This window comes from Theobroma cacao, chromosome 4, assembly GCF_053813885.1.
Source record: "Theobroma cacao isolate CCN51 chromosome 4, ASM5381388v1, whole genome shotgun sequence".
NCBI classification, from domain to species: domain Eukaryota; kingdom Viridiplantae; phylum Streptophyta; class Magnoliopsida; order Malvales; family Malvaceae; genus Theobroma; species Theobroma cacao.
In genome coordinates this window covers 32,866,809-32,883,802 of record NC_142642.1, presented here as the reverse complement: position 1 = coordinate 32,883,802, position 16,994 = coordinate 32,866,809, and the positions used below count along the sequence as shown (strand labels likewise).

The 16,994-nt window shown below is 33.1% G+C and overlaps 1 protein-coding gene across 3 annotated transcripts; it reads right to left on the bottom strand.

Annotated features, from left to right (window-relative positions):
• Positions 1-1,573: 1,573 nt before the first annotated feature.
• LOC18602352 (C2 domain-containing protein / GRAM domain-containing protein) lies at positions 1,574-16,917 on the bottom strand. 3 transcript variants are annotated; one of them, XM_088805952.1, is made up of 18 exons: positions 16,533-16,917; positions 13,916-13,966; positions 13,742-13,839; positions 12,407-12,482; positions 11,303-11,434; positions 11,154-11,200; positions 10,816-10,936; positions 10,592-10,708; positions 10,282-10,311; positions 10,031-10,130; positions 7,344-7,450; positions 5,231-5,374; positions 5,042-5,146; positions 4,576-4,722; positions 4,313-4,366; positions 3,225-3,288; positions 2,158-2,219; positions 1,574-2,010 (listed from the first exon to the last, which is right to left on the bottom strand). In XM_088805952.1, the coding sequence occupies exons 1-18, from the start codon at positions 16,722-16,724 to the stop codon at positions 1,891-1,893; spliced, it is 1,767 nt and encodes a 588-aa protein (XP_088662078.1). In that variant the 5' UTR covers positions 16,725-16,917; the 3' UTR covers positions 1,574-1,890. The 3 variants fall into 3 exon arrangements, with proteins under 3 accessions (XP_088662078.1, XP_007033741.1, XP_088662079.1); XM_007033679.3 differs by having other exon boundaries at positions 11,303-11,431; XM_088805953.1 differs by having other exon boundaries at positions 13,916-13,985; positions 16,533-16,674.
• Positions 16,918-16,994: the final 77 nt, after the last annotated feature.

Genomic DNA, 16,994 nt, shown 5'->3' with positions numbered 1-16,994 from the left:
AACAAACAAGGAGAACAAAGTTCTATGGAACTGGAAGATGGATTTTGGAAACAAAACGATGTCGTTCAACTTTAAAGGCAATTTTTTAACGATGTAAATTTAACTGTGTGTCAGATGGAATAAAATAGTATTTTTTTGTCAGTGTCTCTTGAAATTGATTTTGCTAAGTTTATTAGATGGCCTAATATTTTAAAAACATTTTAATTATTGAAAAAATTTAAATAAATTTTTATTTTCCTATTACACTTTATAAATTTTTATATTTTATTTTGGACCAAATAGATTTTTATAACTAAAGGTACAATTGCTAATCATAAAGCTTTAATTGTCAATTTTTTATGTCACATGATATTAATATAGAAAGTGAAATTATTACAAGACCATATAAGTATTTCACATCATCATCTATTATAATATGTTAGTATGTTATGTTAGCATCACATGACATAAAATCATAGGATTTATTTGACTTACAATAAATATATATGAATTTTAATTGAATGTAATAAAAAAGAGTTTAATTGAAACTAAAAAAAAAAAAGATTTATATGAATTTTTTTTGAATAGTTCAAGTATTTTTTAGGTTTTATGCTTAGATTTATAAATGGCTAAATATTCAAAAAAGTTCTCAAATTATATCAAGAAAGTCAATTTAATTCAAAAAAATAGTAATAAGTTAAGAAACATTTGAAGCAATTAGTTTTTTTTTTAATTTTTTATTTCAAATCTTTAACCAATAATTTTTGAACATTTAGATGGATAAAAAGAAAAAGCTCATTTCTTAGTTAACATTTTTTATATCATATCATTTGTCATGTGATATTGATATCATTAAGATAACACGTTAATATACCATATTATTTGAAAGAAGCTTATTTGATTCAAAATAAAAATTTAAAAATTTATTTACATGCAAAAAAGAAGATAAGAACTAAATTGATTTCCTTAGTATAATTCAAAAGATTATTTAGATATTTAACCTTTATAAATTGAGTTTTAAGTTTTAAACGATATCATTCATTGATAATTATTTAATTTTAATTTCAATTTTTATATATATATTTTTGTGTAAAATAACAATACGAGCTAATAAAAATGTAATTAATTGAGCATAATTTAATAAGCAAAGTATGTTTTTATTTACAAAAAATTGATATATTTTTTTTTCTGGTATTATTTGAAGGATTATATCGGTCTAAGTAAAAAATATTTTCCTGCAAATTTTTTGAAAAATATGAAACCATCAAAAGTTAGCCAGAAGTAGTAAATATTACACAAATAAATAAAAAAGAGAGCCTTAAGTTGATGAGCTCAGTCAACTGAGTTCTAGTATAATAGTGTTTTCCTTCCATTATTTTTTTTAAAATATTTAAAAACAAATGGGATGTTAAGACTTGAAATCTCAATTGTTGGAGAGTGCTTGCAAACGAATGCTTGACCCAAATAAATTAACCAAAGGTACAGGACTAATCCATGTTAATACCATAGATTCTGACATAGGAGCATTGCTACCTGGTTGCTAACACTATAATATAATATTGGAATCAAGCCAATCAAAAGCGAACATCAAGGATTTCACAGCGAAATCATGTATTTTTATTTACATATAAATTAAAAGGAAACACATGATATTCGTGGAATGTGCCCATGCAATGAAATATTAAGGTTGCCATTACATGGAAAAATGCATTACAATAACAGGCCCTTCCACAGGAGACCGGGTTAGGTTATATTATACAGGAAGATTTAACGCTTAGGACATTGCAAAAACCCTGGTAGCTCTACGTATGAAGATTACATTCCATATATTGAAAAAAAAAAAGAAAGAAAAGAAATTATACAATAAAATCAAGGGGAAATTGATTACCCAAGTTTAAGAAGCTGTTGCTGCTAGCTGATCTCTTGACTAACTGAGGGTAAGGATGGGGAGTTATTGGTCTCACCACTGGCAGTATGCGACTTGATATATGAGCGCGCAACGTCTAACATCAACTCCACCTCTTTCTTGTACTACACAGAAAGACGGTATAATATTAAATTCAACCTATACAAAATTTGAGGCTAAGTTACGAAAGAAAAATAATCTAAAAGCTTTTGAAGAATGGAATTCATAATTATGATCAGTGAGGACCATGGTTCAACTGCAGCTGTACCAACCTCATTGATAGCCCCTGCCCTAATTTTCGATTGCATCACACACCATTTCTTAAAATGTGCACCTGTAAAAATTGGAACACCCCTTAGTCTAATCCATCAACTTCCAGATTAAGAAAATATTTAATGTTTTGAACTAGGATACTTTAATGAGGGTTGTATTTGGACTTTGGAGAGTCAACCTAACCAAACTAAGACAAAAATAATTAGGGGAGTAGAAGGCATGAGATCATGTATTCAAATTTCAAAACCTATATTAAGACAAGAACTATGTACCTACCTTTAGTATTCCTGACATATTGCATAACAATGAAAAGGGTGGTAAGGTTACTGATTAGAGGTGGTAAAACATAACCTGACTGGGCTAACCGAACCTGCCCAAACTCAACTCAACTCGGCATGAACCTAATGCCAACTGAACCTGTAATGATGCTGTCTTGAAATAGCTTGAAAGAAAAATGCCCTTAAGTAAAATTTGACAATGCCCAAACTGATTTCTATCCGCTCATAGAGTTCAATATAGAACACAACTGAAACCCAACTAAGCTCAACCCATATTGACCTTAAAAGCCAACAAACCAAGCCAGACCCTGACCCAACATACAGGGCTGACTGTTGGTGGTCATTCTAACAAGAGAGAGAAAAGCACAATGCATTTACACGTTAATTATTCTATGTTCATGAAATACAATATATGCAGCATAAATCTCAATGTATTTGCACCAAGAGCTAAACATCATATGTTAGTATTATCGAAAACCACACAAAGGACGTAAGTCCTTTTCTTTTTCATTCTTCATCTTTCTTGTGGTAAAACAAGATTAAAAGACCATCTCTCATAAAAGTTATATCAAGAACAGAACTAAAGCATGGAAAAAGTCATCAAGAGATGCCTTCAAGAGGATATCCCAGCAGTTAGAACTTGAGGTCTCAAATTGAATCATGCAATGGGAGGGGTGGGTTTTATGAGTGAGAGAGGGCTACCTCCCATTGTGTGGCTCAAGAACCAATGGATTTCCATATGCACCGAAAAAAAAATGTCAAGAGATTAAAGCCAACCCAAAACTTACCCACTTTTATATCTAGAACAGATGAATTTTCACCATTGGTCTCTGCACACCACCGACAATGAACCTGATGCAGCAGAAATAAAATGATGTCACAAATAATCTAGAAGCTGAAAGATGAACAGCACAAAAACATGAGACATATAAACAGACACACACACACACACACACATATATAAGTTAATAAATATATAGGTCATCCTAGGAAGTTAGAACTGTTGACTTGAAAGCACATATTTCCTAAAACACCAAATTGTTCATACCATGATGGCATATCCAGCACATCACAATATATACCAAAGCATATAAACCATCAATACTATATCCAGCATATCACTCTATTGCTGTTGGCAAGAATGTGACCAGTTATCCTGCAAAATAGTTCCAGTTGCAGCTGACAGATCTGGCCACTCATCTGAATATCTAAGACTACAACAGGCCATAGCACATGTAGTGCATCGGAGAACCTTTGTCCTTTTGTTCGCCTTCATTTATTCCCTGCTTTTATATCAGCTGGAGAATAAAAGGCAAGGCTAGAATAGGTAGCAGATTATGATCAATAGCAGTGAGGGTGGTACACAGTAAGCTGATGAACAAACAAATGCAACCAATGCCAGCAAGCAGACTAATGTGGCAGTTTGCAAATGGACAGTGCCCCTCTTAATTGGACTAGGTGCTACTATGTTTTGGGCTGTACATTTGGTACAGCTGAAATAATGAGCATCCATAATTCTAATGTTGGTTATGAATGCAGTACTGATCATTGTTGGTACACATAGAAAATGGTATAGTAGTAGCCATGATTTCAGCAAAAGGGTTGATTTAAGGTATTCCAATGAGATTGAAACATCAATTTCTTTTCCTAAAATTATAGGACAACAAATGGAGGATGTTGTTGTAGAAAACCATCCACAAAATATGTGATGTTTATTGGGGTCAGAGGTTAATTAAATTATTTATTGGAGTGGAAGCACAATATTGATTGCAGAGCCACTGAGAATACTACAAGGACCCTGTGCACATCAAAGTGTCTGTGGGACCTATAACAATAAATTTTAAACCCAGAAGCAAGAAGTCCAACTAATACATACCTCAAAGTAGGAGCCAAATGGAACATCATGTGCCTGTTGCACAGTTTCAAAAACCTACATAGAAGAGAGAAAATTGACTAAATTAATTAAATAAAACAAACAAAAAAATACAATAAAATGCAAAATTAGGCAGGTATATCACAAGCAGATGACTTTTTTGACTAAGAAAGTGCGACAACTTAAGTTTACTAAAATAATAGTAAAAACTACCAATGGCATTGTTAAATAAGAATTGACAGAACGGATAAGAAAAGAAGTCATACAAGCTTTTTCTTATCTGATGATAAAACAGAATGCTGATACTCTGTCATGGCAGTGTCTGGAGGGCACATGGGACTGTTACAAATGGATCTGAATGTAATCTCTCTCACTTGACCATCATATTCATCTGCAGCATGCCACTGTCCCATCTGAAAGTAGCATAGAAGAGTGAGTACAAACTTTCAATTCATCCAACTAGGAAGGAAAATTTCCTGGGTAGATTACCACTAATTTCTATGAGGAAAAAGAGGTCAAGTTCATACCATCCAAAATTTTGGAGATGTTAAAGCAAGTAAAAATTAATTACTTTTTTCAGTGCTTTTCTATCTAGTTACCAGTTAGAACTCAACAATCATATTTTCAAAGCAATACAAATGCTTTTAAGACTTAAAATATCAGCATAAAATGCACTAAAGGCATATTTAATAGAATACGCCTAAAGGAATACTAAAATGATCTTAGGCTTACATTAAGATTTGTATCCTTTCGGGCTGAACGATACTCGTTTGTGAAACTAGAGTCATCACCCAATAATAAATTAAAGAACTGCTCAGCTGTGCAAGGAAATACATCCTGCAAGAAACATGCATGAATCATATATATACCAACTAACAACACAATGAAACCCACAAAGGCAGGAAAAGCGATGATGCATACATTGTGGATACCAGAAAGAGCCTCTTCTTTGATAAAAGCTTGTACTTTTTCAGTTTTAGATGCATTATCTTCGGGAGCCCTAGCTTGCCCTTTACTACCTCTAATAGAGCTACTGTGTGCACGCAATGCTGATTCTGCTCTCTCCTGCATACCAGCAAAATATATCAAATAAAAAATTGCTTCATTTAATCAATCAGTTCGGAGGGAAAAAAAATAATGCATAATATAAGCAAACAAGGACAGAGACCAGAATCGAAAGCATTTTTAAGGATGAAAAGCTGTCCTTTTTCTCCTAGCTGTATACACATCATCAACTATTATCCACACAACATTGTATGTTTGCTAAATAATGCAGTACTTTGAAGAAGACATTCCAACATCTATATTAAGTAAGACAAAGAAAAGAGGTTAACATTACTTCAAACAAATTAACAAGGGTCTCCATTACAAATTGGCATGCGCTACACCAGAAAGGATCTTTCTCTGTTGATCCTCCATGAATAAATTACAGTCAGGATAAACCAATTCAACCAAAAATTATTAGTTAAAACCATATTTGATAAAATTCAGCAACTCTTTTAGAGTTCCTTAAAGTTCAAAATCTTCAAATGTTCACGTAGTTTTACTTTACATTCTTACATTATTTCTCTTGCTTCTACTTTAAAGATAAAATTTGTGGACACAAAAGCAAGTACCCAAAAAACAACTAAGGGAGCTTCAGTTATATTTGCATACACAACCAAATAAATTCACCCACCACATTCTCATTGATCCAACCAGATAAACTTGAATTCCCGAGTAGTTGAAGCACATCATTGAGGCATCTTATTGGTTGGGACACTGCCCCCTAAACAGTATACTAAATCATTCAGTTATGGACTTCTATTTACCATTCAGCTTTTATAATATCTCTCCAGAAGCTACATATTCCAAACATGTGCTATTTCCTATTCCTCACTGTTCGATCCAGCATTTCCCTACTCGTTAGCCTATAAATAACTTAATACTACACTTGACATTTTCCTATCTCCTATCTTCCTTACCACCTTCCTTGAGCTCCCAGAGCATTGCCAAGTTCTCCTCTCCAACTGCTATCACTCCCATGCACAACTAATCAGTTTCCACCCAATGTTCAACCAAGTTACCTATTACAGAAAGAAGTACATACATATGGCTTCTTCAAAGTTAATTGGCAATTAAATTCTCTTTCTCTCTATAGTTATATTTGCATACACAACCAAATAAATTCACCCATCACTTTCTCATTGATCCAACCATATAACCTTGTATTCCTGAGTAGTTGAAAAATATCATCAAGGCATCTTATTGTTTAGGACACTGCCACCTAAACAGTATACTACATTCAGTTATGGACTTCTATTTATCATTCAGCCTTATAGTCTCTCCAGAAGCTACATATTCCCAACACGTTCTATATCCTATTCCTCACAGTTCTATCCAGCATTTCCCTACTCCTTAGCCTATAAATAACTTAATCCTACACCAACATTTTCCTATCTCCTATCTTCTTTACCACCTTGCTTAAGCTCCCAGAGTAATGCCAAGTTCTCCTCTCCAACTCCTATCACTCTCATGCACAACTCATCAGTTTCCACCCAATGTTCAATCAAGTTACCTATTACAGAAAAAAAGTATGTACATATGGCTTCTTCAAAGTCCATTGGCAATGAAACGCCGCCCCCCCCCCCCCCCCCCCCCCCCCCCTCTCTCTCTCTCTCTCTCCAACTCCTATGCACAACTCATCAGTTTTCACCCAATGTTCAATCAAGTTACCTATTACAGAAAGAAGTATGTACATATTCAAAGTCCACTGGCAATTAAATTCCACCCCTCTCTCTCTCTCTCTCTCTCTCATTAGATGCAGAAAAATATGTGGATAAGATTGTTTCAATACTAAATGATTATCAAATGCCCCCTGTCTGGGCAGTATGAAAAGCTTTCAGGTAAAAATTTAGCTCTTTTAGAGTGTGACAGGAAAACTTATGTTTCTTGCCATATCATATAAATATGCGATGATCAAAACTAAAGTTCAGCAAAAATTAACAATAAACAAAAGAATAAAAGAATAATTCACACAGCAGAAGCAAAAAACCTTTTTCTCAGCTTCCAGCATTGCATGGTAGTTGTTGGCTGCACGCTGTAATGCTCTTAATGCATGGTTCCTGTTCCAAAATGATGCAAATTTATACCTGACTCTACCTGAAATCGGCCAAAGAAAAATAACACCGACATAAACACATCTTCACTCAATTCATGCTAAAACCAGAATCTCACTCTTGCAAAATGAGATTCTTCCTCACAATATAATGAGCTAAATTTGATCTTTAAAGGAAAAGACCTCTGAATGCATAACTAGATAGGGGAAGGGAAAAAAACCTAGTGTGTAAGACATCAATCTCTAAAAATGGACATAACAAAGTATGTATAATTTTAAATGATAAAGAAGAGTATTCAGAATGTAATATCAGAGCATTTTTCTTTAATGAAACCAAAAACAGAAAAAAAAGGATTTTTTTTTTCTTCTTCTGGAAAATAATGTTGAGCACAAAATGCAAAACAACCATCAAAATTAGATAGGTATATAAGGAATATTAAACAAAAAAAAAATTGTTGTTCATTTGATGCAGCAGTAGTATCTTTAACCACGTTTAAGTTTTTTTCATGTGCTAACAAACCATCCCAAAGTAAACAAACCCTTTTGACAGCGCTACAACAATTATATCAAGGGATTGTCTGCACAGAGAGACTGGATATTGGCATTTAGAGCCGAAGTGGTACACAAACTTGCAGCAAAGGCAGGAAAAAAAGCAGCATTTCTGAAGTATTGTGCCAAACAACTAGCCACATAAAAAAATCCTTGGAACAAGAGATGGAAAACAGAGGGAAAGTATGATATTTCATGATAAACATAAACCTTAAATGCAATCAAAGTTCTAACCGAATGAGAAACATTTTAGAGGGTTCATGTCACTCAGATCTAGAGATTCCTACATTCATGATTCATCATGAATACTAACAATACTAAAAATCAGGATCAAAGTTGTGGTCGATCAAAAAAAAAAAAGGATCAAAGTTTCTGATTAGAATCCAAACAGGAAGAGAAAAATATTAGTGCTGACAAATGTAGACCTAATATAAAATTAGGTTAAACTATAAGCACTAAATATGAGAAAAGACTCGGTAATAAATAACAGATGCAATTTCAGAAATGCATGAAACATCTCTAAATGCCAATACATTAAAAAAACAGGACTGCATCAAACATAATTGTATAATAGAAACATAACCCACTGCTAAGCATATGAGCTTTGTAAGTGACCAGAGGAGCCAGAAGGTAACAAACTCAGCTGATATAAATTCAATCATTCCATGTTGTAACACACTCACCCTCATAATTCAGAATTGCTTTCCATATGATATATTTTTCATCAGATTCAATCATCCCAAAAGCCACGGACATCAAAGAATCATGGTCCAGTGAGCCCGAGGGTGTGTCAAAAATAATAGGTACAAGAGATGCATAACTAAATTACCATGGTTGAAAGACAAAGTCCGCAGAGCTTAAACAATTAGAAGGTGGTTTATGTTAAACATCCAACCTAAAATCAATTGGCAATAGGTGGAGAGATCCAACCTGAATATAAAGCCACGACAAGCTCTAAATTGAGACAATGTTGATAACACCACTTAACAGTTATTAGTTGAACAAACTGAAGGATATGTACAAAACTCTTCAGCCTACATTTTGTTGTATGCACAGAACCCACACACTAATGCCTTCTTTCTTAGTTGCAAAACATCAAGATGTTTTGCTTCATGATTAAAATGTTCTCTACTCCTTAGAATTCTTATAAAGCAAAAAAAATATCCTTTTCTGCCTCAGCATATTTGTCTGTGATTTGGCTTCTATTTTTTTGACCTCGCAAAATTTTGCATCCTCTCACTTGTTATTCCAGAAAATGTAAAATAAAGCCACCAAAGAGAACTGAAAAGTACAGCAGTATAGTCAATGATGTCATCTATTATAGTTTTTAGAAATAAGAGCCACCAGGGTGAGTAGATGCAAAGTTATTTCCCTATTCTTGACAAGCCGCAGCATTATTTCCTATTATTCTGGTAGCAGGAGAATGAAGACACATAAGAAACACACATGCTTAGCTGTTGAGCAGTCACTAAGTCATATGCATTGAATGAACTTCATCCCCTCTGCAACAGAAGAAGAACCAACATTGATGATGGTGCCAGATTTAGTTCTGTAGTTTTGAAAAGTGAAGCATGTCTACAGCCTTTTCTCTCTTCTCCTCTGTTCAACAAATATATTCTTGTTTCCACAGTCAAGAACCCTTTCAGCCCATTAAGTAAGGAGAAAAACCTTATGAAACAATATGCATCTAAGAATTAACCTATCAAAACAAGAAAATTTTCCCCAATAAAATTTATTTGAGGTCAATTAAGTGTAAAATCTGAATACAGTTCAATCAAAATAAGAAGACAACCCCAGTATAAAAAATGCAAATCAACTAAATGCCAGTAAATTGGCCAAAAAATTGTCCCCAAAAGCCAGCAAAAACCTCACATTTGGTAAACTCAACCTGACATCAATAAATCACATCAAAGCAGGGCATAAAAGATAAACAAGAATTTGATGAATGGCCTTTGTATCATGTTGATGGTAAAAAATCAAGCCTGAGGTATAATGCTCTTTTTTTAAAAAAAATCTTAAAAATTACAAGTCCCTCAAGCTTTCAAGGATTTATAATAAAGAATTTAGTCACTAACCATCAGGGCTCCCTAATGGAGGTACACCATGCCCACCAGCACCCATCCGAAGAATAATTGTTATTGCAGGATTAATGAATGCATGCTGACTCCTACGAATCTGCATAAACCAAAAGAAAATTATAAGCAAAAAAAATTCAAAATTATCTCCAAAATGGCCAAGAAAATGCATATAAGCATTTATAATTATTCTTTTTTATGTCAGGAAACTAACTTTAAGAAGTACTGATCAGAAGAAGAACAAAGTATACCTCATCTATATCCCCAAATGGTACTACCACCTGTTGTGAAAACAAAATTTGTTAAGGATTTGAAACACTGAACATGTCATTTCAGTTTATAATACCATAGAAGGTGTCAAATCCATACAATTTCTCATACTATCTTTTTAATTAGTTTAATCTTTTTTCCCTCCAAAGAAGGAGGAGGACGAGATGGTTATGTGGAAAAGTATACGTGTCTCCTGCATTCTCACCATTAATTTCAGCATATCTTATGAAGAGGTTGTCAAATCTAATAGGCTAAACCTTGGTAAGTGGTGCACCAAAATGACAAGCTAACCTTCATTTGCTTGGAGAACACGTTAGAATGGAAACAAATGTGCCATGCAGAGACATACATACGACCATGGTACAAGAATGACCTTTCAAGTGCGCATGAATAACTATGCTCTACAACCTGAAAGAAATTTTCTGTTAATTAACCTCCAGCTTGAAGTGATGAAAAAGGATTGCCAACTCCTGTTCATTACTCTAACCATAAGAAATAAAATTTATGAGACTTGCCTCATCTGGAAGGAGGCTAAATATCGTCTGTAAAGGCCCTGGCTTTTGATGAACCACCGTAGGCCCTTGCTTATCTATAATCCTTCTTCGAGTATTAGCTCCAGCAAATCCATTTATACCCCTAACAGTAGAAAATTTCAAACAATTCAACGACATATATAGATAATAAACATAACTCCACCAGTGTTGTCATTAAGCAGGGTCAACACAGGAAAAAAAAAATAGCTGTAACTAAACACAGTTTTTTTCATTTTGAGTGTAAATATATATATATATATATATATATACATACACACACGCCACACAAACACACACACAATTGAAGCTCCAATTTATACCTGGAAGAATTCACGGGGAGTTTTATTGTTTTAATATGTAGACAAACCTGAAAAACAGTAAATCCTTTTATTGATCTTTATAAGTTAAAAAAAATGGTAAAGGAGCAACAAAAACAAGATAAATACAGAACTTAGGAAGAAAAGATTACCTGTCCAGATGGGCTATCTAACTTATGCCATACTGCGGTACTTTGACCTTCACATTCAACTGGAACAGTTACAGAACCAAGAACTGCACTCTTCCAAATAATATCCCAGTCATATATTGTTACATTTATCTGCTAGGGAGTAAAAAGAATTCTGTTAGATAAACCATGCCGCACTGGAAAATAAAAAGGACTGTTAATGGAGGTGTCCTTATGTATTCATCTTTTAAAAATGCATCCTCCATTGAGTTACTCTATCTCACTTTTTTTTCATACAATTATGCATCCCACTGCTCAAATTGCCATAAAATAAAGGTTCCTTTGATCACAATGGAATTAGGAGAGGAATACTGACAGATATATTGTTATAAACATAACATGCACGTTGCACAGCTTTAAACAGCAAAGATGTAATAACAATTTGCAGCAGCAACTTGGTAGAAACAAGTGAATGTAAAATTAGTACAGCCAGGGATATAATTACAAGTCCAACAGAAAATAGTTCCTCTAAAGCATAAATGGTTCTTAAAAAATTTTGAACAATTTATTCTAGAGCATGGCTGATAATCATTATGTATTAAAATTTGTAAAAGCTTTACCAAGACAGAAATGAAAAGTTATAAAAGGTTGTTACATGTAGAGAAAGACAAAATAATAAGAAAGACCTGGTTTGTCGTCACCTGGTTTGTCAGCACCAGTACGAGACTGGGCTCCCTCATGCGATGCATTCAGATAATCTAAAAAAATGAAAAGTGCGTTTGTTTTTTAAATTTTAATAAAGCCTTAAGTCTCTCTCCACACTTAAAAAAAAGTTATTCAATCCATCATACATCTATAGGTTAAAAACATACTTCAAAAGCTGCTATGCATCTGGCAGTCCAAAAACACTGTCGCTGTTCGCCTAAAATTTAACAATAAAATGTACATCCAAAGCAAGAAGAATATGATAATGCTAATTGCTGGTGATAAAATATTTTGATTTAAGTTAAAGGCACATGCAGTTAAACTGGATCTACTGTGTGATATGGAGCAGACATGTTTCACAAAAAACACACTGAAAAATGTCCAAAGGCCTGTCTCTAACAATAACCAATTATGATGAAATACCTGGACAGGAAGCTCGTCTACAGAGAAATTGAACTCCTCTCCCCACATGGGGTTTCTTGAACCAGGGACCATTGAACTGCAACGGGAACACAAGTAAATTTTAAGAATGTGACACAAATAGATATACATTAATTCTGTATTGCTTAAGTGCTTCAAAAAAAAAAATATAGAGGACTTAAGCACAAGAATGAAGGTGTATATCTAGCCATTTATGACTTCTCCAGATACAGCATGGTGGAAAAGAAATGGAATGATTATCCTGTTTAACTATATATTATCACTAATATAAGGCTCATACATTTCACATTTACTGTTTCTTCAGTTCATCTAAACGTCTATGATACAATATTATCAATATCAGAGTCCATTTGACCAATGGATCCAAACAACAAAAACAACGCCATCCTTCATCCATCAGTTCTAACTCTTTCACTAGTTTTACTTTGTATGAATTCCGCATCTTTGTTCTTAAGCCTACAGATTTCCAAAGAATTTCCATGCCCCACGGTTGAAATTTCATCAACCAATATGACCAAGGTAAATCATGCATGCATGTACAAGAAAAAAAAACTGAGTTGTTCCCAAATGTGAACTATTGTCAATTACCACCCTCCACTTTGTTTTTTGTTTAAAGATCAACATTGTCATTTATGTATAAATATTATATATGCAGTTTCAAGAATTCCTAGAGCAGTAATCACGTAATGTGCAAGTAAAATTAGTGCCATGGAATATCAATTACTAAAAGCCCTAGAAATTACAAATATTATGTATTCACAACCTACCAAACATGCAAAATCTAAATAAACATTACAAACATAAAAGCACCACAATTTGAAAGAATAATCAGGAGCCTATATGATATAAAGGTTAAAATCCCCAAAACATTTTCTATGTATTAACCTTTATGAAACTAACCTTAAATACAGAAGGCACTACCCTGACTTTTCCCCTAGAGAACAACAAACGCAACCGTATACCTTAAAATCTTGAACAAACAAAAATTCTGAATAGTAAAGATAAAAATTAAATTAAAAAAAAAACCTTATGATCAAATAATTGGTAAGCGGTAAGCATAAACACTCTAAAGCCAAAATAAACCAAAGTACAAGGGGTGATGATGATAATGACGATAATCAGGACAAAAAAAGGTACTGTGTTATTATAATGCAAGCAAAAATGTTGCTTTTCCTCATCAGTGTTTCCCCCGTATGCTACTTCTGTAGCATACTTATAATCATTAAAACTAAATCTTTGATGACAAATATTGCTAAAAGAGTTAGAAAATCCATAAAGCTTCAGAAGCTCACACTGAAAATGAAAAGATCAACTAACCTGAATCTCTTTTCAGAACCACAAGTGATGATAGCATAAGGATCAGACGTGCCATTCAAGTTTGCACCAATGAGATTCTTAGCAGCCAACAATTCCACCTGCAATACAGAGCAACAACCATCACATTTTAAATTCGAAACAAGACTCATTACATGAAATAAAATCCTAAAGTACCTTGATTAGATATGCAGAATTGGTCTGAAGATCTCCTTTCAACTGGACCATCTACAAAATAAGTGCACAACTGCATGTCAAAGAAGTGAAATATTACTCCATGAAAAGAGCAGCACACAACATTGTGTACTACAATATAAAATTTAAAATGTTTGTATTTACAGACAGCATTTATTTAAACAGCTATACACCGTTCGTTACTACCAAAACCAAGTAAAATTACACAATCTCACTCAAAAAGACTAGTTTAAGATATTGGAATCCAGATGTTGTATAGTCAAGAGAAATTTAAATAGTAATATGTAAATTTGCTTTTCCTCATTCTGACAACAAATTCTTCCAGTTACTCACTTAAATTTAGAGTAGAACATTAATATGGTTTTAGTTTTTGAATCATGAAACAACAAGCTCAAATAAACCAAAAAGTGTGTGTACCAAGACGAGAGATTGCTTAGGGCTTCATCAGAGGAGACTCCAACAAACATCAATATACCATCCTCTTGCACATTTTACCAGCAATAATAATAGCCAACAATAACAAGAAGAAACTACACAATTTTCCACTATGTATGGTCTCTATAGATATGATATTGCACCATTGTACTCTATTTAAGACCATATCCCACAGCAGCATAAATGTTAGACTGACCACCCTTCCACTTGCCACCAGAAAAAAACAAAAATTTTAAAAAATCAAATAAAAAGCTAACAATGTCTATCTCTGCACTGGAAAAGGACTTAGAAGCAGGACTTTATTATTTTGACAGTACTTCTATTCCCATAACCAACCAGACAACAACTTAAATCAACATTAAGTTACCAGAAAGTTTCAGTCAGCAAAAGAATATAGACCACAAAATATATGTATTTCTTCTCCCTGTGGTTAATCATTACATCAAAACTTTCATTATTCTTCTCATCTATGAATCAAATAAAATTATGTGATAACCAAAAATAAAAATTATAAGGATAAAGATCAAATTTACCACTATACTTAAGAGGATAATACAAATTAGCATCCATCTTTAAATGGGTTCAATTCTGACATAGTACTTTTAAATTGTTGCAAAATGGTCAAAATAAAAGTAAAAGAATATTCCATAATATATTCCTTTAATTCTCCATAAAATATTCCTTTTACTGTTATTAAAAGTACAGAGTTGAAATTGCACGCGTTCAAAGGTGGGTGGTAAATTTGGTCCATCACTTTAAGTAGAGTAGTAAAAGTCGACGTTATCCCAAATATATACTATATTAGCATCAAATGCTTAGAATTAATTATTTATAAATAGAGACATCCTACATCTGATTTTCCAGGAAAATACCAACAATCGATGTAATTCTGTTCATTTACTTTCAGCTGGTAAAAGTTAAAAGTTAGATCAACCACACTGACTCAGTCTAATTAGGTAATCAAAGTTCTACTGTCAAAATCTGAATACTTTCTCCACCAAAAAATATATATGATACCTTTTATTAATAACATCCAAACAAATCCATTAAAACTCTGATCATCCCAGCCCTCAATGCCAAGAACAATTACCTAAAACATGAGAACCCAATAAAATGGCATGAATCGGCATTCTCATTTCCACCAAATTTTTAAAACCCCATAAACCAAAAACATCTAGAAACCAACTCTAAACAATATGTATGTCTACTATATGTCAAAAACAACCTAAAAGCTTTCCTACCAACAATCACATGGAACAACAAAGATGGACCTCCTATTGATCACCAAAGACCTACCCATATGGTTTAGTCCAGTTGGTAAGGAGAGAAGCCTCCTTTTCTTGTCAACTAGGGTTCGATCTTTGTGGGAAGCACTCTAAGAGTAAAATCCTGAATGAACCAGGCTGATGTAGGGGAGTGCGCCCTTAAGATCACTCAAGAAGGGGATAAGGAGGGGGTATTAACAAAAAAAAAAGAAGAAAACAAAGACCTTAATCATCACAAAGAAAAAAGGAACAATATCCAAAATCTTATATAATTGTCTCAAAACAACTATAAAATTTCACACAAATAGGTACAAGACTAATAAAAAAACCATAAAAATTCACAGAAAATAAATCCTTTTTATTTTTTTCTAAAAATGTGCACACATTATATATTCCATTAGTAATAAACCAAAAAAAAAAAACTGAAAAAGTTAACACTAAATAAGGAACATGAGTTGAACTTAAAGAAATCAATAACAGTAAGGGGTTAAAAAAAGGAATAGTTTAAGATAGATAAGGAAAAAAATTTCAATTACTACTAATCAATTTAGAAGTCCAGAAAGCTTCAATGATAAACCAAAACTAACAAAATTAAGAAATAACTGAATTGACGTTGACTCAATGCCATTAGTAACACACAAAGAAAAGGCTAAAAACCTACCCAAAAAATGGTTCAACATAATAAAAACAAAAGGATGTAATTGTTAATGAGTGAACAAAAAAAAATTAAAAAATGATCAAAGAAAACACACATAAAAAAAATAAAACACGAATTTGCCTTCACTCAATGTCATCATTTACATGGAAAAATACATAAATAAATAAAATTAAGAAAAAAATCAAAACCCACTCAAAAACAACACAATTTCTTTAAAAATAAAAAAGTCAAAAGAATTGACCTTGTCTTTGTCGTCAAGAATTCCATCAACAGAATTTTCCAGAATCTGCGATCGATCACCGCCACCGCCATCTCCTCCTTGGAATGTAAAAAACCAATAAGAAACGATCACGAACAACGACGCCGCCACCGCCACTTTGATCTCCCACCAGGACGGCACGAAATACGCCACAACCGCCGCCGTTTCAATCATGATATATTTATATTTTTTAAAACTATTCTTCTGTGTTTATTTCCGTAATTACTATTCCTATAAAATTAATCAAAAGAATGAATCAACATTTTCATTAAGATTTGAAAGGGTTTTATGTTAGGGTTCTTTGATTTGTAATTTTGTACAGAAAAACAAAAGTTAGAAAGAAGCATTTTTATTGTAGGGAGAGAGTCAAAGATGGAGACCGTTGGAATTGTATGAAGGCTTGGTATTTAACACCTGGAAAAAATCGTTATTGCGTTTCTTAAT